Source organism: Trypanosoma conorhini (genome assembly GCF_003719485.1).
Source record: "Trypanosoma conorhini strain 025E chromosome Unknown Tco_14.4_contig_00333, whole genome shotgun sequence".
Taxonomy (NCBI): domain Eukaryota; phylum Euglenozoa; class Kinetoplastea; order Trypanosomatida; family Trypanosomatidae; genus Trypanosoma; species Trypanosoma conorhini.
The window spans coordinates 1-20,420 of record NW_021704422.1 but is presented as its reverse complement, the minus strand read 5'-3'; the positions used below and the strand labels follow the sequence as shown (position 1 = coordinate 20,420).

At 64.8% G+C, this 20,420-nt stretch overlaps 6 protein-coding genes across 6 annotated transcripts, besides 7 other annotated features; all 6 read left to right on the top strand.

Moving 5' to 3' along the window:
- Positions 1-5: 5 nt before the first annotated feature.
- Positions 6-56: a microsatellite.
- Positions 57-344: 288 nt separating this feature from the next.
- Positions 345-404: a microsatellite.
- Positions 405-528: 124 nt separating this feature from the next.
- Positions 529-577: a microsatellite.
- Positions 578-1,031: 454 nt separating this feature from the next.
- On the top strand, positions 1,032-3,455 carry Tco025E_05587 (uncharacterized protein; the record flags this gene model as incomplete). The annotated part of the gene is made up of 1 exon (XM_029372480.1): positions 1,032-3,455. One exon carries the CDS (start codon positions 1,032-1,034, stop codon positions 3,453-3,455), a length of 2,424 nt encoding a protein of 807 aa, XP_029227404.1.
- Positions 3,456-3,715: 260 nt separating this feature from the next.
- Positions 3,716-5,644, top strand: Tco025E_05586 (uncharacterized protein; the record flags this gene model as incomplete). Its single annotated transcript, XM_029372479.1, has 1 exon — positions 3,716-5,644. The coding sequence occupies one exon, from the start codon at positions 3,716-3,718 to the stop codon at positions 5,642-5,644; it is 1,929 nt and encodes a 642-aa protein (XP_029227403.1).
- Positions 5,645-5,955: 311 nt separating this feature from the next.
- On the top strand, positions 5,956-6,708 carry Tco025E_05585 (40S ribosomal protein S6; the record flags this gene model as incomplete). The annotated part of the gene is made up of 1 exon (XM_029372478.1): positions 5,956-6,708. One exon carries the CDS (start codon positions 5,956-5,958, stop codon positions 6,706-6,708), a length of 753 nt encoding a protein of 250 aa, XP_029227402.1.
- A 258-nt stretch (positions 6,709-6,966) lies between these two features.
- Positions 6,967-7,007: a microsatellite.
- Positions 7,008-7,047: 40 nt separating this feature from the next.
- Positions 7,048-8,169, top strand: Tco025E_05584 (NADH dehydrogenase (ubiquinone) 1 alpha subcomplex 9; the record flags this gene model as incomplete). Its single annotated transcript, XM_029372477.1, has 1 exon — positions 7,048-8,169. The coding sequence occupies one exon, from the start codon at positions 7,048-7,050 to the stop codon at positions 8,167-8,169; it is 1,122 nt and encodes a 373-aa protein (XP_029227401.1).
- Positions 8,170-8,202: 33 nt separating this feature from the next.
- Positions 8,203-8,246: a microsatellite.
- Positions 8,247-8,564: 318 nt separating this feature from the next.
- Positions 8,565-8,591: a microsatellite.
- A 225-nt stretch (positions 8,592-8,816) lies between these two features.
- Positions 8,817-10,583, top strand: Tco025E_05583 (putative calmodulin; the record flags this gene model as incomplete). The annotated part of the gene is made up of 1 exon (XM_029372476.1): positions 8,817-10,583. The coding sequence occupies one exon, from the start codon at positions 8,817-8,819 to the stop codon at positions 10,581-10,583; it is 1,767 nt and encodes a 588-aa protein (XP_029227400.1).
- A 556-nt stretch (positions 10,584-11,139) lies between these two features.
- Positions 11,140-11,170: a microsatellite.
- Positions 11,171-11,205: 35 nt separating this feature from the next.
- On the top strand, positions 11,206-20,310 carry Tco025E_05582 (putative ankyrin repeat protein; the record flags this gene model as incomplete). Its single annotated transcript, XM_029372475.1, has 1 exon — positions 11,206-20,310. The coding sequence occupies one exon, from the start codon at positions 11,206-11,208 to the stop codon at positions 20,308-20,310; it is 9,105 nt and encodes a 3,034-aa protein (XP_029227399.1).
- Positions 20,311-20,420: the final 110 nt, after the last annotated feature.

The window sequence follows — 20,420 nt, the reverse complement described above, 5'->3', positions numbered from 1 at the left end:
CTGCATATTTATTTGTTTATTTATTTAGTCATGTATTTGTCTAGTTTTATATGTATGAACTGGAAAGGGATGCAGCGCATTACCAAAAGCAGCAAGCGTGTGGGGGGACGGGGAAGCAGCAACTCCTCACGCACCTCATCCCCACCCCTGGTGCTCCCACCCTGAAGGAAAATAAGAAACCAAGCAAACTGTCAAAGCTTCACAGAGGGCCTCCGCCTGTAATCTTACTAAGTTTTGTTTTTATCTTCCCGTTTGCCGATGTCGCCGCCGGCGGCACGTGAAGTCGACTGTGAAAGGGCGTATTGCTGCCAGGGGGCGCCCTAGCGGCATGGGCGGATTCCTCGCTTCCTCTTACTCTTCTTTTTTGCTCCCCTCTTTCTGCTTGCGTTTTGCGTTGCTCTTGCGTGTGTGTGCGTGTGGGTGCGGGTCGCGGAGAAGGACCAAGGCATGCCCGCTTTGTTTGTTTTGCTTTTTGTGTGCAGCCGCGTCGTTTAGCGCCTTCTGAATGGAGAAGCGGCGCTTTGGCCTGCGCCGGGCGGCGGGGGAGAAGGGGCCGGGTTGGCGCGCGGCGTGGCGGGCCCTGCGAGCAGCTCCCGGGCCCCGAACGGCGACGAAGCGGCGGTGAGGCGATGGCGGAGACCGTCGCCACCTCACGGCGGCTCTTGGCTGCGGGCGGGGCTTCGGGGAAGGCCAAACTCCCCGAGGCATGACAGATGAAAATAGTGCGCCTCACAAACTCCACCGTCTGCCCGTGAACAGGATGAACTGCTGCGCTGTGACGTTTGTGTGTGGCCGCCGTGGCTTCCTGACATACATTGCCTATCCATCGCATCTATGTGTGTAGGCATTCTGCAGCCAGTGTTCCTTCCACATCGTTGCTGGCCGCGTGGGTTGTTGCGGGCCTTGCGGCTGTGTGAGTGTAGTGGGCGTGGTCCCTCCGTGTCATGGGTGTCTGTCTCCTCCTCTCCCGTTCCCCCGCATGCAGTGACGCTTCACTGTCTTTCACACACGCATCAGGTAGGAGGTAAGCTATGGCTCGCGCACGTGCGATTGAGACGCGCCTGGAGAAGTTGCTCCCCTCCCTTGAGGAGTACTTCACAAGCGGGTTCCTTACACGCGAGGAGACGCAGGAGGTTGCGCGGCAGCGGACGCACTGGGAGTACCGCCTTGTCGCAAAGCCACTGCTTCTCTTGGACGTGCAGGGTGCCGTGGCGTACGAGCTGGCGCTGGAGAAGCGGATACAGGAGTACTGCAGAACAACGAAGCTGGTGCTGAAGCATCGCTGGGCCGTGCTGGAGCGCATTGAGGCCATCTACCGCATTGGCCTCAAACACCTCAAAGATCGGGAGGAGTCGGAGCTGCTGCGCAACGAGTTTGTTCAATTCCTAAAGACGCACCATCGCCACTCCAGCCTTTCCGCGCTCTACGGCGAGCTCATGGTGCGCTACCCGACCCGCAGCCCCCTTTGGGTGGAGGCGGCCCTCTACGAAGGAGTCGAGATGGGCAACACAGACAACGGGCGTGCCATTCTGCAGCAGGCCGTCCTCACCGCCGGCGCGCAGCCGGAGGTGTGGAACGCCGCCCTCCTCCTGGAGCTCTATTTTGCTGACCGCCTGCTGCGGAAGCTGCTGGAGGCTGCCGCGGAAGAGGCGCCACAGGCCCCCAAGAAAGACATTGTGGAGGAGCTGCGGGCCGAGAACGCGGCGCTGGCCGACGTGGTCGTGGACCTCGCCTTGGCGAGAGCAGTTGTGGAGGAGGCCCTTGCGAGCCCGGCGTGTGGCCCGAAGTTAGTGCGGCTGCTCCTCGAGAGCGCCGTGCGGTTTAGTTTTACAAAGTCGCTGCTGGAGGAGCTGATGGCGGCCGCCGCGGCAAAAATGGTGTCCGCGCTAACGTCCGACGCCGCGTCCACCAGCAATGCGTCGCGCCAGTGGAGCGAGGCAGGGCTTTCCCGCTTCGTGCTGGACTTCTTGAGGCTCGATGTGCTCATGCTTGACCACGGGGTAACGGGGGATGCCGCGTCATTTTTGCGCGCCGGGGGCCGGAGCCGGCCCACCACGCCAAAAAAACGCACGGCGGCACTCGTGAAGGCGTTCGCCGCGGCTTTGACTCTCGCGCAAACCGAGCGTCTGTCCTCATTTTTGGCGCTGGGACGACTGCGGGAGACGGCGGTCGCCGAGCTGGAGCCGCTGCTGGAGGCTTTGCAGGAGTCAACCTCAAAGAGCGGTGTCTCCGCCGTGTGCCGCCGGCTTCTTTCTGGCCAGCGCCTCGCCGCAGCAGAGGCGGTGCGGTGCCTGGGTGGGCCAATGGACGCGGCTCTGCTGCAGCGGCTGGCGACTGCTGCCGCTGAGCGGGTGCAGGCGGTGGTGCAGACGCTTGAAGAGGCCCCCGTGAGGGTTAAAAAGGCCAAGCACGAGGAGGCGAGCGCAAGGACGACAATGTGGCGGCTGTGGCGTTTCCTGTTGCCGACTGACCGAACTGCGGTGGAGGCTGCTGTCCCGCGGGCCACGAAGCGGTTCGCCACTGAGGACGACGTTGCTCGCTTGGTTCTTTCCCAGGGCAGCGTGACGGATGAGGCCGCGGTGGAGCACGCCCTGACGCTGTTTCTGCGGGAGTTTCACCTCATTGGGGACGACGATGGGATTGAGGGCCTCCATCAACTGCGGTTCAAGAAGCCAACGACCCCCGTCGCTCTGTGGAGGCTGTTCCACCTTCTGGAGCTGCGCTGCAAACCGAAAGGGACGCCCGCTCGCAGACCCCCGTCCGTGAGCCGCGACAGCGACAGTGAGAGCGACAGCGAGAGCGATGAATGGGGGAGGGAGCAGCAGGGAAGGGCGACCGTGAGCGATGAAAGTTACGCGTCGGCAGGCCTAAAGTTTCTCGCCAGTGTGCCGCAGGGCTTGCTGGATGGCCGGGCGGAGGAGGAGCGGCTTGAGGGCTGTTGGGGCCTGATCTCTGCTCGCGTGCAGACCTTGACCGGGATGTGTGGCAGCACGACCCGCGCCGACTTCATCGGCTGTCTGCAGCGCAGCAGCAGCGACGCCTGGGTGGAGGACGTGCGCTCGCTGCTTCGCGTGGCTCGCCTGTGCGAGCCGATTCCGCGTCAGGCGCACGCCGAGATCGCCATTCCGTTTCTCGAGGCCGTGGCGCTGGAGCGAGGCGGGACTGGCAGCGACGCCGCGCAGGAGGCGAGAGAGGCCCACGAGCGTCTGTTAGGGATGTACGCGCTGTCGAAGCACCCGAGCAGTTTCCCGCCGCTCGTGCGGCGGGTGCCGTGGCGGGCGGGGGCGAGCGCCAGGCTTGAGCCGGCGGAGCTTAACGCCGCTGACTGGGCGCGACTTGTGGCCTTCGAGCGCGACGTGGCGAAGGATTTGCGACGCGCGAAGGAGGCGGCGGCGCGGGCGCGGCGGTTGTCACTGGCGCCACAGCGGCTCTTGTCGCTCCTCAACGCCTACTAACTTTTGGAGGCCGAGGAAGAACGAAAAGGAAAGAAAAAAAACAACAAATATATAAAGTAACACTCGTGTAAAATGAAGACGGCTGTGTGCCCCGGTAACGGCACCCTCCTCCCTCTCTACTACTGCAGTGAGCCAGCCGCCGCACACTCGCAGCCGTGGCGAGGACTCTCACGTGTGGCACGCCTTTCCTCTCTGCCTCTTTTTTTTAATTTTTATTTTTTGAATTCGGTAGAGCGAAACCCTCCCGCAGTTTTCGCCGGATGCTGGCGCGGGGCGTCGTGCTTGCGCTGCGCAGCCCAATCGGGGGAGTGAAGAGGCGCCGCCCGTTTCGCGGTACGCCTGCCCCCCGCCGCTGCGCCTCCTCACCCTCCGCATTGTTGCAGTTGGAGGCCTCCCTGACGTGCGGCGAGCCCCAGGCGATTGTCGCGGCGTTTCTTCAGTCCGCGCAGCGCGAGAGGTGCGATGTCCTGCGGCGAGTTCTGCGCTGCGACGCCTCGCGGGACGCGCTGCTTTGCGCGTGTGTCGGCATGGTGACTCCGCCAGACCTGTGGCCACCCTTCGTGGCGCAGCGGCTGAGGACGCCTCGCGAGGGGCGAGACACGGAGTTGACCACAACCTCCTGGCGGGCCTTCGCCTTCGCGCTCGTCCGCTGCATCCACGCCGCGGAGGGCCATAATTGTGCCGCCCCGTCGCTTGCACCTCTCTGCGCGACGTGCCTAGCCTCCTCTCTGCAACTCGGGGAGCGCCTAGTCGGGCCGTTGCTGTCCTCTGCGGGGAGGCTGCCAACGGCTGCAACAACTAGGACCGCCGCTGCCGCCTTTACCCCTGCGGATGTCGCTACGGCGTTTGCGACGTGCTGCGCTTTGAACCGAGTGGACGCGGTGAAGAGCGATGCCGCATGGCTGCGGCTCTGGTCGGGGGTGCAGGCCACTCCGGGCGACGCGTTGAGTCCCGCGTGGGTCCGCTGCCACGAATTGCATCTTTCTTGCCTCCTCCGCGCCGGCAGGTGTGAGGAGGTTGAGGCGGTGCTTCGCAAGAGCACCGAAGCTCCACTGATGATGCGTCGCATGTCCGATGCGACCCTCGCAGAGCTTTTTCTTGTGGAATCATTAGGCCCTACGATGCGCAATCAGGTGCTTGCGGCCCTTCTGGAGGTGAGCCGTGTGAAGGGCGAGGCTGCATCGGCCCTTTTTCACGTGCTGTCGCCCTTTGAACGCGGCCGCATGCTTCCCAGCGTTACCCGGAGCAGTACTCTCTTTGCCAAGGCGCTGCACTGTCTCGTGCTGCAGGCCCGTGAGGAGCCCTCGGTGGCGAACTACACGCGGGTGCTCCGCGACGTTCAAGGCCTCTGCCGGGTGTCGAACCCCTACGCGCTCGCTGCTTCGCTGGTTCCCCACGACAGCCCGCTTGCGTCGCTCATGACGGCGTCACTGGACGAGCGGCGTGCCCGTTTGCTGGCCACCTTTGTGGAGGCGGTGGCTGAGGCGACTGAGTTGGCGTGCGGCTTCACCCGCCGCTCCGGCGGCGGCGGCGGCGGCAGTAGCGGCACTCACGAGGATTGCGTGGAGGCCACACTGCGGGGCTGCGTCGAGGTACTCACGGGGTTGTTGACGCTTTGCTCGGGCCGCCGTGGCAGGCTTCCCCAGCGAAGGGCGGAGCCAGAGTGGAGGAAGCGGCTGCACCATGACGCCGCAGTTCGCTCGCACAAGTACGAACTACTTTGCTCTGAGCTGCCGCACGCCCTCCTTAGCGGGTGTCTTTCCACGCTTCTCTGCAACGGTTTCGTGTGTCCTGGCGGTGACCTTGGCGCCTGCTTGGTCTCCGCGGACTTTGTTGACCTGCACTTTTACACGCTTGCCCTCCTCGGCTCACTCTACCACGCTGCCCGTGTGGCGCAGCGGCAGCCCGACGTTTCGGCGACGATTCGTGCGCTGTACCAACGACGGCGGCAGGTGTTTGGCGAAGACGTCTCTGCCCTGACCCAACGCGTCTCCGCTGCGGCGGCCTCCAGCCCCGGGCTTGTGCGGTGCGAGGCGGCGGTGGTGCAGTACGATGAAGGCGCCGGTGCCGAGACGAGTCTCGGTTTCCTGCACGCGCGCTCGACTGTCGCCGCCGGCGGCGCCTTCGTCGTTGACAGCAGCTTCGGCGTCTGGCTGCGGAAGGCCTCCGCGAAGGTTGTGTGGTATTAGGCGCTGCATGCTGTGCATGTGTGTGTGTGTGGGGGGGGGGGTGCGGTCTCTCTCGCGGCTGCTGCTTCTTCCGCGGCTGCCGCGAATGCACGGCAACGGCCCCCGCCCGTATCTGTTCCGTTCTGCCCCCTCACTTCCCTCAGCCTTTCTGACGTCTCACGTCCTGCTGGGTGCATGTATGTATATATCTGTGTATACACATATGCATATACTTTCACCGTTGCCGCCACTCTTCGCTGCCTTCCCTCCCCATTTTTTTTTATTTTTGCCTCTTCTTTTCTCCCGCCGCAGCGACTCCTTGAGCCAAGAGCATGAAGCTTAACATCGCCTACCCCCGCAACGGGACCGTCAAGCAGTTCGAGGTCACCGACGAGGTGCTGCGTCGCGTGTCGCTCACGGACTACCGCCTCGGCAACGAGGTGGACGGCGCCATCTTCGGCGAGGCGTTCAGCGGCTACACCTTCAAGCTGCAGGGCGGCTCCGACAAGGACGGCTTCCCGATGGTGCAGGGCGTTATGGCCCCAAGCCGCGTCTCGCTCCTTGTGAAGCGGGGCGCCATCGGCTTCAACACCTTCCGCGGCTACCAGGGCGAGCGCCGCCGCAAGTCGCTCCGCGGGTGCATCCTCGCAAGCGACATTGCGGTGCTGAACGTCGTCATTGTGCGGACCGGCGAGCAGCCGATTGAGGGCGTCACCGACGTCTCGGTGCCCCGCCGCCTCGGCCCCAAGCGTGCAAACAAGATCCGCAAGCTGTTCAACCTCTCCCGCGGCGACGACGTGCGCAAGTACGTCATCCGCCGCAAGGTCACGAAGGAGGGCAAGAAGGACCGCTTCAAGGCGCCCAAGATTCAACGCCTCATCACGACAGCCGTGAAGGCGCGCCGGGCCAAGAAGGCGAAGGTGGCCATCGCAAAGGTTCGCAAGTCCGCTGAGGAACGCCGCGAGTACCTGCGCCTGGTGGGCACCCGCCGTCGTGCGGCTCGCCAGCGCAAGGCGGCCCGCCACCACGCACAAAAGGTTGCGGAGCAGAAGCAAGACGTGGTCGCATTCAAGGCCAGGAAGTAGGCACCTGGAGGACGCTCTTTTGTTTTAGTTTCCTTTTTTTTTTTTCTCTTCGGTTGGATTCCCACCGGTTTCCTTTTTGTTCCGCAAGAAGGCAACTCTTGTTAACTTTTCAAAAAAAAACGAAAAAAAGAACCGTCTTTGTGCGGCTGCCCTGGCGGAGGCACGCGGAGGGCTGGAGGCTTCTGCGTGGATACATTTAGATGTACGTGTGTGCATTTGCGCCTAATGACGTGCCTCTTTTCCCCCGCGCTCAAGCGCTTTTTGTCGTTGTAGTTGTTTTTTTAGTGGTTGTGTACTTGCGGACTCGTCTAGGGCGTGGGAGGGTGGCGGAGGTCGAGGATGTCGCGCCGGGTGTTTGCGCGGAACATGAGCGGCGAGATCTCGTCCACGTGGCGCGGCGGCGGCTCGGAGGCCAACACGATGGGCGTCAACGTCGTCACGTTCGGCGCCACCGGGATCTTAGGCATGCACGTCCACCACCTCTGCTGCTACCACGGCTTCACCAGCATCCTGCCCTTTCGCTTCCGCGCCGGCCTTGCGAGCGGGGTGCGGACGCTGCGCATGGCCGGCGACGGCACCGTCGGGCAGAACTTCGACACCGACTACGAGATCGACAAGGAGTTCGTCGTGAAGTCCATCTTAGAGAAGGTCGACAACGTCGTTAACGTCGTCGGCGCCTGGCAGGAGCCGGCCGTGTACGAGAACAGCCAGTCGTGGTTCTCGATGGAGGCGATCAACGTGGAGTGGCCGCGCATGCTGGCGCGCTGGTGCCGCGAGTTGGGCATCCTCCGCCTCACGCACATGTCGATGGTCGGCGCGGACCTAAACAGCCCCTCGAAGCTGCTCCGCCAGAAGCGTGCGGCGGAGCTGGCGGTGCTCGAGGAGTTTCCCACAGCCACCATCATCCGCGGAACAGACATCTTTGCCGAGAACGACTTCAGCTACTCCAAGTACCTCAAGGCCCAGCGCTTGCTGAAGATTGTGCCGGTCCCAAACCACGGCCAGCGCATCCACCAGCCCGTCTTCGCCGGCGACTTAGCAGAGGCTGCGTGCCGCTCCATTCTCCTCGATCACACGGAGGGGCGCATCGCAGAGTTGGGGGGACCGGTGCGGTTCACAACGAACGACCTGTTGCGCTGGTGTTCGGAGTGCAATGGCCAGCTGCACCTGACGTGGCACATGCCGACTTGGATGTGGCGTATTGGGTGTGCGCTGAACGAGCGGCTTCCGCTGCATCAGGGCTTTGCCTTGGGCACGCGGGCACCGGCGTGGAACAAGGACTGGCTTGATCGCCAGTTTCTTGACAACTGCGCCACTCCGGAGCGTGATCCAGACATGTTAGACTGGGAGGATTTTGGCATTCCCCGCGAGGATCTGTACAGAATGGAGGAGAAGTACTTTATTACTTCGACGATGTGGTCGAAGGATGCGCCGTACCTGGACTTCGCCACGCGCATGTAGCGCAGAACCACCACCCCCTCCCTGCGTGTCTGCGTAGTAGTAGTAGTAGTAGAAGAAGTAGTAGTGGTGTTAGTGGTTGGGGGCTTAGCAGCAGGAGGGGCGGCGGGGCTGAATTTGGGGCACGGCAGGGAGCGGGGAAAAAATCGTTGGTAGTTGAGTCGGGCGGGGTGGTGCGTGAGTCCGAGTATCGGTCGAGGGTGACGAAAAAAAAAAGGGGGGGGGGAAGGAAAATAGGCCTGCGTAAGTTGTTTTATTTTGTTGTTCACTGCAATGTAGTCATGGGAGAGGCGTCTTTGTTTTCCTTCTTCGCACTCTGTCGCTCTCTCCTTCTCTATTTTCCTCCCTCGTGAGGGTTGTTCCATGCGGGGACCGTCACTGTCTTCTCCCTCCTTTCTTGTGTGTGTGCGTGCGCGTGTATGTGTTTTGTTTTGTTTTGTTTTTGCTGCCCGCCCACCTTCTCGCGGTGGGTGCGGGGCGCCAGAGGCCTCTGCGTCACTGTTGCTCTTTTCGTGCCTTGCGGTTTTCTCCCCCTCCTCTGGTTTTGGGCGAGTGCGCGTGTCTGTGGGGGGGGGGTGCGTCGCGCGGGGAGCAGAAGACGAAGGGCGGGGGGAGTGAGAGAAGAGGGAGGGACGACGGCGCCGGCGGCAATGCGCTACACGCTGGGGTCGGTTTCGTCGGCGTGCGATGGCCTGAGCGCCGAGGAGCGGCGCCTCCTGCGGGACAGTTTCGTCTACCTGGACACCGACGGCGACGGCGTTGTGCGGCCGCAGGAGCTGAGGGACGCCTTCGGGGAGGACGTGCCGGCGCCGGGGCTGCCGGGGAGCGAGACGCTTGATCTTGCCGCGTACCTGGAGCTCTTTGCCCGGCACATGGGCGCGGTGAGGCGGCTCCCGCTCAACGTCTCCGTGGACCTCCTCGACGACGAGATGCGCCTTCTGGAGGTGGCCTTCGACAGCATGGACACGAACGGCGACGGCTTCATTGACGAGGAGGAGCTCTGCGGCGCCCTCACCGAGAGTCTGGGCATGTGCGAGACCGACCACCCCACCGTTTGGTTGACGGGCGTCGTCATGGCGCGCGTTGACCGCGACGCCGACGGAAGGCTCACGGCCTCGGACTTTATCCGTGCGCTGCAGGAGGACGGCGGCGCGGTCCCCAGGCAACTGCTCACGCTTCGGCTAAAAACTGCAACGGAACGGGGTCGGTTGCGGGCGGCTGCCGATTGCCTTGGGAGTGGCGTGCTGGCTCCCCTTCGCCGCCCTTTTTCTTCCCATGCGGTGTTTCTTGTGTTGCGCGTCGCCGACGCGCGTCTGTGCAACGAGGCCGTGTTGACAGCTGCGCAGTTTTGTGCCTCCTTCACCGAGGGCTTTGTGGGTCTGCAGCAGTTGCTGGACTGCGTCCCGGAGGAGTTGGCGTCGCACCTGTGCCGCCGGGCCCTGCTCCTGTCGCCGCACCCGGACACCGTCGGCGGCATCGACTGCAGGCGGTTTTTGGAACTCATTCTGGACGACCCCGGCCGCATGCTCCTGAACGTGCCGCCGCACGCCTGCCGCCTGGAGTCCTCGATGCGCCACCTGGAGTGTCTTTCTTACGAGGTCGGGCGGCAGCTTGCGCTGACTTTGTGGGCCCCCGACCTCGACGCGTACACCGTGCAGCAGCTGGACGAGCTGCCGCGGCGGCTGCGGGCCGCGTTTCCGGCAATGAAGCGGGTGACTTTGTGGTCCATAGTCCGCGACTGCACCGCGGCGGCGGTGGTGACCAGCGACGCGGTGTTTTCGCTTCGGCGGCTGGTGCGACGACTGACAATCCGCTTCTGCGTGCTGCCGCGCGGGTACGCGGGGCGATTTTGGCGGCGGCTGAGCCCCCTGGAGCGCTGCCGGATACGCTCCCACCTGCTCCGCACCCCCGTGGAGGAATTCTACACCGCGACCCGCAGGGAGGTCTGGGAGCGCGTGCGGGCCAGCCTGCTCGGCTCGGACGACTTTCTGGACCAGGAGTCGGTGGCCTCCGCCGTGGCGGCGTGCGTGGCGTCGATGACCGTCGAGCAGCGGCTGCCGCCGGAGGAGGTGCGGCGGGCGATTGCGCAGGAGAGTTGGCCGCCGTCGGACGACTTGGCCGGCGAGGACTGCCGGCTGGACATTGCCGTGAAGATGCTGGCGGTTGACTTGGGCCGCGAGGGACTTTCCGCCGTGGCGAAGTCGCTTGGCCGCCTCGACACGGCGGCCGACGGCATCGTCAACGAGGAGCTGCTCCTCTCGACGCTCCGCGGCGTGGTGGGGCGGCTGCGGCCGTGCTGGAGCAGCGCGCGGGTGGACGGGGCGGTGTGCGACGTCGTCTTGAGCTGCGAGCTGACGGAGGGGGGGACGTGCGTGAAGTGCGGCGGCCTCCTGGAGCGCCTGCGGCTGGTTCAGTAGCCGCAGCCGGGGCCGCAAAAGCGGGTGAAGAAAAAAAAGGGGGGACAACAGAAACAGACACGCACGCACGGCAGGGGGAGGGAAAAGAAAAAGAAAAGGCAGGAGGGGCCCCTGCGTTTGTCCCCCTCACGCGTCTTGTCGGTGCGGGTGTGGGGCGCAAGGTGCGTCAAGCGAAGCGAAGTAACGAAAAAGAGTGTAGTGGGCGGGGCCGGGGCGGGGAGAGAAGAAGACGAAAACAAAAGTAAATACAACACTAGAGCTGCAGGATGCTCTCGGCGCATGTGCCGTGGCGACCACTTTGAGGTCTCTTCCGTTGCGGCGCTGAGTGTGCGGTTCTTTTCATCTTGCGTTTTGCTATTGCATCGGGCCTCCAATTAGAGTGTCTCCTCCTGCAGGGCCGCCACCTGACAGGGGTCGCCAAGCATCTTCCTTATTGCTTTTTTTTTGTTCTTCTTACTTTGTTTGCCGCAGTCTCTGCACCCCACGCCCCGTTCGCGCGGTGCAGCTACCGGAGGCCCCCCAGACTCAGAACACACGCACACAGTTGCGCCTCGGGTCTCTCTCTCTCGCCCTCTTTCTCTCTCTCTTCCGTACACACACAGTGCAAGGGAGCAGCGGGGCAATGCACTCGGCAGAGGCGGAACGAACGCCCCTGACTGCACCGATACTATGTCAGATCCGCACTGGGTGCGCCACCGGTAGCCGGTTGGTCGGCACCATACACACCCGCCTCAACTCGTCCCTGGCGGAGGTTCGCCTGCTGCTGGGGCGCCTCGCAAGCAGGGCGCGGGGGGATGCAGCTGCCCCAGCCGCGCTGGAGGTACACGGGGCGCCAGTCAACATGACGCAGGAGGAGTGGAAGAAAACCATGGCGTACCCGCTGCATCCGTTCGACCTCGGCCTGGCGTTTTCGTTTGTCAGGTGCGGCGGTTGTGTGCCCATTGCGCGGTGCGACGAGGCGACGTTGCTGCTGGTGGACGTCTTTCCAAAACTGCCGCGTGCGTGGGGCACCTCGACTGTGGCAGGCTGGGCGATGGAGCCGGCGCCGCCGATGGTGAAGGTTTTGGCGCGCCCAGGCGAGTACCCACCGTCGCGCAATGCGCTGGCCGTTGTGTTCATTGCGCAGGGAGAACCGGGGCGTCTCGTAACGGAGGAAGTGCTGCTCGAGCGCCACATGCTGCAGCAGGGCGCCTACGGCCGCCCGGACCGACTGGAGGAATTTTCCGCGCTGCTGAATGAGTGGAACGGCAACGTGAAGGATTGCTTTGGGCGAACGGTGCTGCATGAGTGCGTTTACGAGGGCCGCAAGGAGGCCGTGGCCTTTCTGCTTTCCCTTTCTTTTATTCGCGTGAACGAGCAAGACGCACAGGGCAAAACCCCGCTGCACCTCGCGGTCAGAGGCGGCAGTGCGTTTCTCGTCTCACGACTGCTGGAGGCCGGAGCCGACGTGCTGCTCGCTGACAACGGCGGTGACACCGCACTTCATGCGGCGCTGCGCCTTCGCAACGGCCGCCTCGTGGAGTTGCTGTGCGAGCGGCTGCGCGCGAACGGAGTTGAGGCGAAGGGGCTGCGCCGCTTAAAAAACAGTCTTGGCATGTCGCCCGGGGATCTATTTTCGCTGCACTCCCCAACCTTTATGCAGCTCTGCGAGGAGGGCGACGTGGCTGCCGCCAAATCCCTCCACGATCATTACTTGTTTGCGCCTGACGCCGTAGCCGCGTGCGACGAGCTTCTGCGTCAGTCGGCACTCCACGTCGCCGCTGCCCGCGGGCATGTGCACGTCCTCAGGTTTCTTTTAGATGAGCTGAAGCCGGGAAGCTTCGCGGAGGAGCGCATGCTCGACGCCCGTCTGCAAACACCGCTGCACCTGGCAGCCGCGGGAGGCCACCTTCCGGCGGTCGGCTTCCTTCACGAGAGGTTCCCGTGGTGGGTTTCGCTGCAGGACTTCACAGGCGCCACACCGCTCGTGGCGGCCTTGAGAAGTGGGAGGCGGGGGCGCATAACCGCCGTGGTGGAGTACCTCATTGCCGCCTTGCCGCGCGGCTCTGCCGCGGCAAACGCCTGTGACAGCAGTGGGATGGGCGCACTCCACCTGCTGTGCGAGCTCGGGATGACGCGTGCCGCGAACTCCCTCATCGTCGACCACGGCGCCGACGTCACATTGTCGTGCGCGTGCGGCGGCGTGCCCGCGAGGTACTTGACAACGACGCGTGCGCTGCCGCGACGGTTAAGGGGCGCTGCGAAGGCGTCAAGGGGGCAGTTGGCGAAGGAGCAACGGGGGGTAACGCCGCTTCTTTGCGCCCTCCGCGGGAGGCGCGGCCACGTGAGTACGGTGGAGATGTTGCTGTCACACGGTGCCGGGACGCGGGCGGACGAGGCGGTCGAGCTGCTCTTCTACCTCGTCACGAAAGGGCATTACGAGTTGGCGGACCGTGCGGTTGCGTCTGGGGTCAGGCCCGCGACAGATTCGAACGAGCTGCTCTGCCGCTTCTGCGCGGGGAAGCACGGTGTTGGTATTCGCTGGTGCGTTGAGCGGGGCTGCTGTGGCCTAAGCTCCCTTGATGGCGGGTGCCCGCTGCTCCTGAGCTCCGCGGTGGGCGATGCCGAGGCGGTGGGCTTCTTGCTGTCCTGTGGGGCCGATCCGAACGTCACACCAGGTGGAACGTCTCCACTGTTGGCGGCTGTCAACAGTGGGCACCACGCCGTCGTGGAGCGTCTGGTGAGAGCTGGTGCGAGGCTTGCGGCTGCGGATGGCTCCTGGGCCGCGCTGCGTGCCGCCGCAGAAAGCGGCGCCGAGTCCGTCGTCCGTGCCCTGCTTGGACTCCACGTACTTTCGCCCTCGGAGGTGTCCCAGGCCTTGGTGCACACGATGCAGCATGTGCGCGGGAGACGGGGTGTTGTGAGCTGTGAGCGGGCGTGTGGGGCCCTCGCGGCGGGCCTTGACCTTTCCTCGCGTGACATCACACACCCCACGGAGCTTTTGCATCTCGCGGCGAGCCGTTCCCTTTTTGTCGTTGTGCGGGCACTGGTGGGCGGCCTGCGCGTTCTTCCGGCGTCGACGCTCCGGGAGGTTGTGAATGCTCCTCCACCGCCGCCTACGCGGCCGTTTGTGCTCATCGAGCCGGCGACGGCCCCGTTGCGGGTGAGGCGTCCTTCTTCCTTGTCAGCGGAGGGCCGACGGGGCCTGTACCCTGTGCCGAAACCTTTTAAGCGGCTGGTCATCCGACGACGGGACACTGGGGTGCTGTTTCACCGCCTGCGTCTCCGCGATGTGTTCAGCTACTGTGCCGAGGCCAGTGAAGGCGAACTGCTTGAGAGTCTCCTGTTTGATGTGGGGCTGCGGCCTTGGGCGGGCCCGGACTACCGTGGCTGGAATGCCGCGGATTACGCAGCTGAGAGGCAACTGACGACCGCCCTCCGCATGCTACTTGTTGCCGGCCTCACTCCGTTGCGTCGCCACGCGGTGCGCCGTAGCACAAGACTGGGGGCTCTCTGTCGCTCCATCGCGGCTGTGAATGGGGGTCTGGGCGAGGCGAGCGTCTTGTCTTCGGTTCTTTGCAATTTGGCGGCCGCGCGGGAGAAGGCGCTGTTGCGAGAGATTCTGATAGATACATGTAGATTCCACGATGTGCCGGACCTGAGTGGTGCGGGGGCGTGGCTGGACGAACTTGTCCTCTGCTGCGCTCGCACGCGCTGCCTGGACTTGCTGGAAGTGTTGAGGGTAGAGTTCCAGGTCCCGCTGAGGCAGCGACTGCGTCGCTCGGTACAACCGTTGCTGTGGGCTGTGGCGTGCCGTGACGCAGACTTAGTCGCCTACCTCATCCTTCACGGGGCCCCCGTCGACGCCGTGGACACCATTCCCGCGACGGGCACTGTCGCCGGCGACCCGCGTGCGCCGGGGCGCGAGAAGCGCGAGGTGTCTCCCTTGTGGCTGGCAGCGCACCTCGGCGACGTTGCGGTCATGGAGCTCCTGCTCTCGACCGGGCCGCTGTCGCCGGAGCGGTGCGCCGACTCCGCGGAGTTCTGCCGGGATGCGCTCAGGGCGCTCGTCGGTGGAGCCCCGCGCCGGCCCTCGAAGTCACAGGACGCGTTGATTGCCAAGGGCGTGGTGATGTTGGCTCGGGCCGGGCACGTGTACGCGTCGCCGAGCATCATGCGCGTGGCTGCGAGAAAAGGGCTGCTGCAGGTGTTGAAGCGTCTGATAGAGTGTTACGGGCTGCGCATGCTCACTGAGGATATCGCCTCCGGTGAGATCTGCTCGCTGCATTACTTCGTTGTTAGGCGGGCGCTGTGCGAGGTGCTGCGTGCCGCGCTGCTGTGTGCGGCTGCCGCCGACGCCGTTGAGGCGGAGGCCGGTCAGCAACTTCTGCGGGCGATACGGGCAACCAACTTTACAGTGAATCCAGTGGACTATGCGCTTAGGGCTGGCTGTGCGGCGGGGGCGATGCTTCTTCTTGGCCTGGGGCTGTGCGGGAGCGGTGAACGGGAGGAGGGACGTAGCCCCAAGATTTCCCGCCTCATACGTTCCTTTCTCGCAAGGCGTGCGGCACAGGGGGAGGAGGGCTACACGATTCTGCACGCGGCAGTGGAGCTGCAGGAATGGGAGCTTGTCCGCACGCTTCTGCGCGAGCGTGTCATTCTCCAGTGCGTTGAGAAATCGGCTATTGAGGGACCCCGCGCCGCCACAGCGCCCTCGCTTGCCGCGCTCACGAACTTCTACTTGCATAGGGGCCACCGACGTCGTTTGTCGTCGTTGGCGGCGCCAATGCCCGCGAGAATTTTTCCGTGCGACTTGCCCTACCTTGTGTTTGGCCCGTCTTCCTCCGAGGAGGCGTACCGCGACATTGTGCGGCTGTCCGCCTCGGGCGGCGGTCTTGAGCAGGCGCTGGAATTACGACACGGCGGCTTGCCCAAGAGCTTCGTGCGGCAGCTTGTGACGCACCACAGGCACTCCTTCTACTTCGGCAACCGCTCCTTTGGGGTCGCGGCGCTGACGCCGATGGGTTGGGCCGTGGCGGCGGGAAGTCTGCCGTGGGTGCGGTTGCTGGCCAACAGCGGGGTGTCGACCACAAACTGCCGCTCCACCGTTGCCGGGATACGCCGCAGCTGTGCCCCGCAGCGGCCCCCGGCCTCGGTGCTACCGGGGCACAGAAAGGCGGCGGTGCGGGCCGTGGCGCGGCGGCACACCTGCCGCAAGGAGGACACGTGCCCTGCGAGCTTCACGGAGGCGCGCTACCCGCTTAGCCCGGCTCTGCTTTGCATGGCAGTCATTGTGGAGACCGCTGTCTCCGGCGATGCCGAGGGATTGCTGCGGCAGTCGCAGGTCATGCGTTTTCTGCTTGCCCGCGGGCAGTGTCTTGGGCGGGCGGAGGTCAACCCACTCGCCATTGCCCTGGCGAGGCTGAGGCTCTGGGGCCTTCTAGAGGCGGTCGTGGCGGCGGCAGCGGCGGGTGACTCCGCGGGGGATCGCCTCTTCACCACCGTTCAGGAGGCGGAGGTGCCGCCCGTCATCAGGCGCGCGATAGGGACCGCGCGCCACGTCATGCATGTGGCGGCCCGCTGCGCCCCCAGGGAAATCATCATGCTCGTCGTGAGGCATTCTCAGCGTGCCGAGATTGAGGAGTCCTGCGACGCCAGGGGAAGAACGATGTTTTTTCACGCCTTGCATCACCCATGCCGATGGGCGCTCGAGGCCTTGATGAGTTTGCGGTTTCCCACGCATCGCCCGTGCTGCAAGGCGCTTGGGCGCACGCCTCTGATGGTTGCGTGCCAGCGCGGCCCGCTGTCGCACGTCGCGGCGCTTCTGAAGCAGGGGGGAATCAACAGCACGGACCGCGGCGGCAACACGCCGCTGCTGCTGGCCGCCGCTGCAGGCCAGATGGAGATTGTGGAGCACCTCCTCGCGAATGGGGCGGATGCGTCCGTCAGGAACAGCAAAGGACTGACAGCTGTTATGGCGGCGGCCCTTGCCGGCCACGACCGCCTCGCGGTACCTCTGGCGGAAAATTTTTCAAAACTGGAACATTTTTTTTCGCCGCAGACGACGCTGCTGCACTGTGCCGCTGTGGGTGGCTGCCACCGCGTGGCGGCGGCGTTGGTGGGCATGCTAGAGAAGGTGGACCCGCTGGCTGCGGACGGCAACGGTGACACGGCGGTTTACTTGGCCTACGCCTTTGGCAACGCCCGGGTGCTTCGGGTGCTACTGACTGCCGCCTTGAGCAGAGGCGCAGAGCCCGCCTCCTCGCTGCATTTGGAGCGTCAAATATTCGCCTGCTCCTCCACGCTGCCGCGCCACGGTTGGCTGCGAGGGCTGCTGCAGGTGGGCGAGGCCCTGCTCAACGAAGCCCGGCAACGCTCCTTCTGCCGCTTCGCCATGCGGCCCGGCGAGATGACGTACAGCACCTCCACGAGCTTCAGGCGGGCTCGCGCCTCGCTGCTGCTCTGGTGTGTGCGCAACAACAACGCAGTGGGCGTTCGGGTCTTGGGGGACATGAACGTTGCGGACGACTGTGGGGCGCTTCACGAGGCTGCCAAGCGCGGGCACCTGGACGTGGTGGAGCTTCTGCTGAAGCTGGAAATGAGCGACCCGAACAGCCTCGATGGCGTGGGCAGGTTGCCGTTCGAAGTGGCCGCGGTGCATCGGCATGTGGCCTGCGCCTCGCTGCTGCTTGCACGCACAAAACTTGATGTGCTGCGGCTAAGCGGCCCCGCTGCAGGAGGCGCGGAAAACGCCCTTCACCGCCTTGCGTCCGCTGGGTCTGCAGAGACCCTCGTGGCGCTGGTGGAGGCGTTTCGGCGGAGAAGCGACTCCGACTGGGCCGTGGTTGCGTCCAAACTCCTCGACGCCTTGGACACTCCCGACTCGGCCGGGATGACGGCATTTGAGGCTGCCGTGGCGATGGGGAACCCCGCCGCGGTGCTTCGTGTGGCCCAAGTGCTTCAGCGACTGGCGTTGGCCTCCGCCCGGGCGAACGCTTTGAGTATTTCAAACTCTTTTCTCATGCAGCTCCCTGGCGTGTCGCCCGCCGCGCGGGTTCTTCTGTACGACGTGTTTGGCGTTGCAGAGGTGGCCACGTGCGTTGGCTTTGCGCAGGGGAGGCACGCGGGTCGCTTGACGTTTGCCGATGTGCGGCTGATTGGCGCAAACGCGTTGAGGGAGTCTGCCTTTTGCGCCACCGAGGTGGCCGCGGCGTTCACGCTGGAGCACGAGGTGGCCGTCGCCTCCGCCCTGCTGCGGGGCCTGCCCTTTCGCATACGGTACAACCCGCGCTCGCTGGAGACGCGGAGTGCGGAGCAGCGGGTGCAGTTCCTGCAGTGGCTGGCGTCCTCGCTCGTTCTTTCCAACTACGAGCCGTGGGACGAAGACAACGCCCTTGACACGGTGGAGGTCGAGCTTGTGCTGCACCGCGCGGAGGAGTTTGTCGAGCTGTCGAACGGGCATTTGCGGCATTCCGTCTACGTGGACTCCCGTCGTCTGCTGGCTCCACCGCTTCAGGCGAAGTTTCAGTTTGCCTCGAGGCGGGAGGCAGCGCGGCTGCGGGGCGTGGCCGAAGGACGGTGCCGCTCGCTGACGCAGAAGCTGCGGCAACTTCCGCACCCCGCCGCCTCGAGCGGCCGAGTCGCGGTGGAGTGGGGCGACGGCAGGGTCGCGGTGGGCGTGGAGGCTGTCACGCGTCTCATGTACGACGGCCTGGCGCGGCTTGAGTTGTTTCTCGACGGGAGGCTGAAGGACGCCCTTGCCGGCGTCGCCGTGGAGGACGTCCTCGCGGTGACTGCGGCGACGGGCGACGCTGCGGCTGCGGCGGATATCCGTTTCTGCTACGCCCGCGAGGCCGTGCCGGGGCGTCAGGGCCCCGCGCCGGCGGGCGGCATCGTCCTTCTCTTCAACGAGGACGCGGTGCAGGACGTGGAGCCCGTGCTGCGCGCCGCGCTGTACAGGCCAATTCTGGCCGACGTGAACCTCGTGGGCGTCAGTTTCGTCCGGGACGCGTTTCTGGCGGATGTCCGACGTCGCGTTGCGGCGCCGCTGGCCGCGGCAGGTGTTGCGGCGGGCTGCAGGCTGCAGCTTGAGGGCGGCACGCTGGACGAACTCCCGCTGCACCTGCTGCAGGCCATGATGGCCGACGCGGCCGAGGCCCTCGCGTCGCTGATGACCGAGCCCACGGCGAGCATGCAGGCCTTCCACTCCTCACGAATTGTGAGGGACGCCCTGGCGCGGAGCCTGCACTCTGTCGTCGTCCTCTTCTCACCGGAGCGGCGCCCCGCAGCCAGCTTTTCGGACGGCACATTGCTGCTGTGCCTCGGCCGCCAGCTTGCCCCGACGCGGTGTGAGATCTACGAGCGACTCCGTCGTGGGGCGCTGGCAGAAGAGATTGAGCGCCTGCGGGGGGAGCTGCCTCGCGTCGTCGCCGCGGTGCGTGAGCGTCACCAGAGGCAACTGCCGTCGACGACGTTCCTGCTGGACCCCGCCGCCTTGCTTGAGGCGCAGGATGACGAGTACGTTGCCTCCGCGCTGAGCCTCTTGTGCCACAGCGGCGGCGCTCTTGTCTTGCAGCCTCTCTTTGAGGGCGTTTCCATTGGGTGGGACACCGGCCTGGGGGCTGTGGTGCGGCGCCACGTGCGGCAATTCAGCCTGGCGGTGGAGCTGTACGGGAGCGGCTCATGTGTGCTGTACGACGACGGCAGCCTTGTCTATAACTGCCCCCTGCGCTGCCTGGAGCGCGGCGCGTGCGCAACCGCGACGTGGTATTTGCTCTCCGCCCAGCAAATTGCGTCGCTGCTGCTGCTGCAGCTGTCCGTGGTGGATCCCGGCGTCGTGGGGCTCATCAACGTGACGCGGCCCGTCGCGTGCTGGTCGCAGGCATACGGCGTCGGCACCCGACTGCTGACTGCCGGCCGCCAGCGCAACGCCGTGCGTGTGACGACGCGCAACTTCTTAAACCTCCGCTTGGGCCACGACGTCAGCGAGGGCAGCCTCACCTTCGCGGGAAAGTGGCGCGCCGTGAGAGTCGAGCAGGCAACTGGCTGGGTGCACTTCACGGCACCGACGAAATCCGGGTATTTTTACCAACACATTCGCATGGGCGGGCAGCCGATATTTAACTCCCCCCTGCGTATTCGAGTGAAGCCGCTCCAGGTCCACCTGCCGCGTACAGAAGTGCGCTCGAAGTTCAACACCGTCGTCGTGGGGCGGCCGTTTGAGATCGTGTTGCGGCTGCGCGACAGGTACGGGAACCGAATAGAGGCAGCGGCGGCGCTGGAGATTTCGTCGGCCCCGGGCGGGGTCGCCAAGGTTCTGTCCTGGAGCCGCCCGCACGTGGACACCGTTACGGTGCAGGCGGTGGTGACGGAGGTCCGCGACAGCTGCACGGTCCCCATTCGCCTGTGTGCCGCGGCGGGGCGCAGCTTCACGCTGCCCTTCACGGTGGAGAGCGTCAGCCGGCGGACGCACCGCCAGATTTGCCTGCTCCGTCGCGGCTACACGCTGGACCGGGAAAAGGGCCCTGCGGCGACGCAGGCGAGGGCCTCCAAGGCGAAGGCGAAGGCGGACGCGTACGATCGCGCAAAGTATTTTTTCAGGAGGGCGGTCCGCGACGCTGAGCGACGCCGCCTCGCGCGGGACGCCAAGTCGATTGGTGGCCTCTTGACACGTGTGTTTCCCCCACGGCGACCGACGGGCAACTCCGCAGCGCGGCCGCAAAACGGCGGGAGACGCATGTGCGAGTAAACTGGCGTGTGCAGGGATCGCGCCCTGCGAGGCAAAAGACGACGCAAAAAAAAAAAAAAATACAGCTGAAACGGGTGTCGCGCGATCGAGGCGTGTTGATGCTGCGGGGA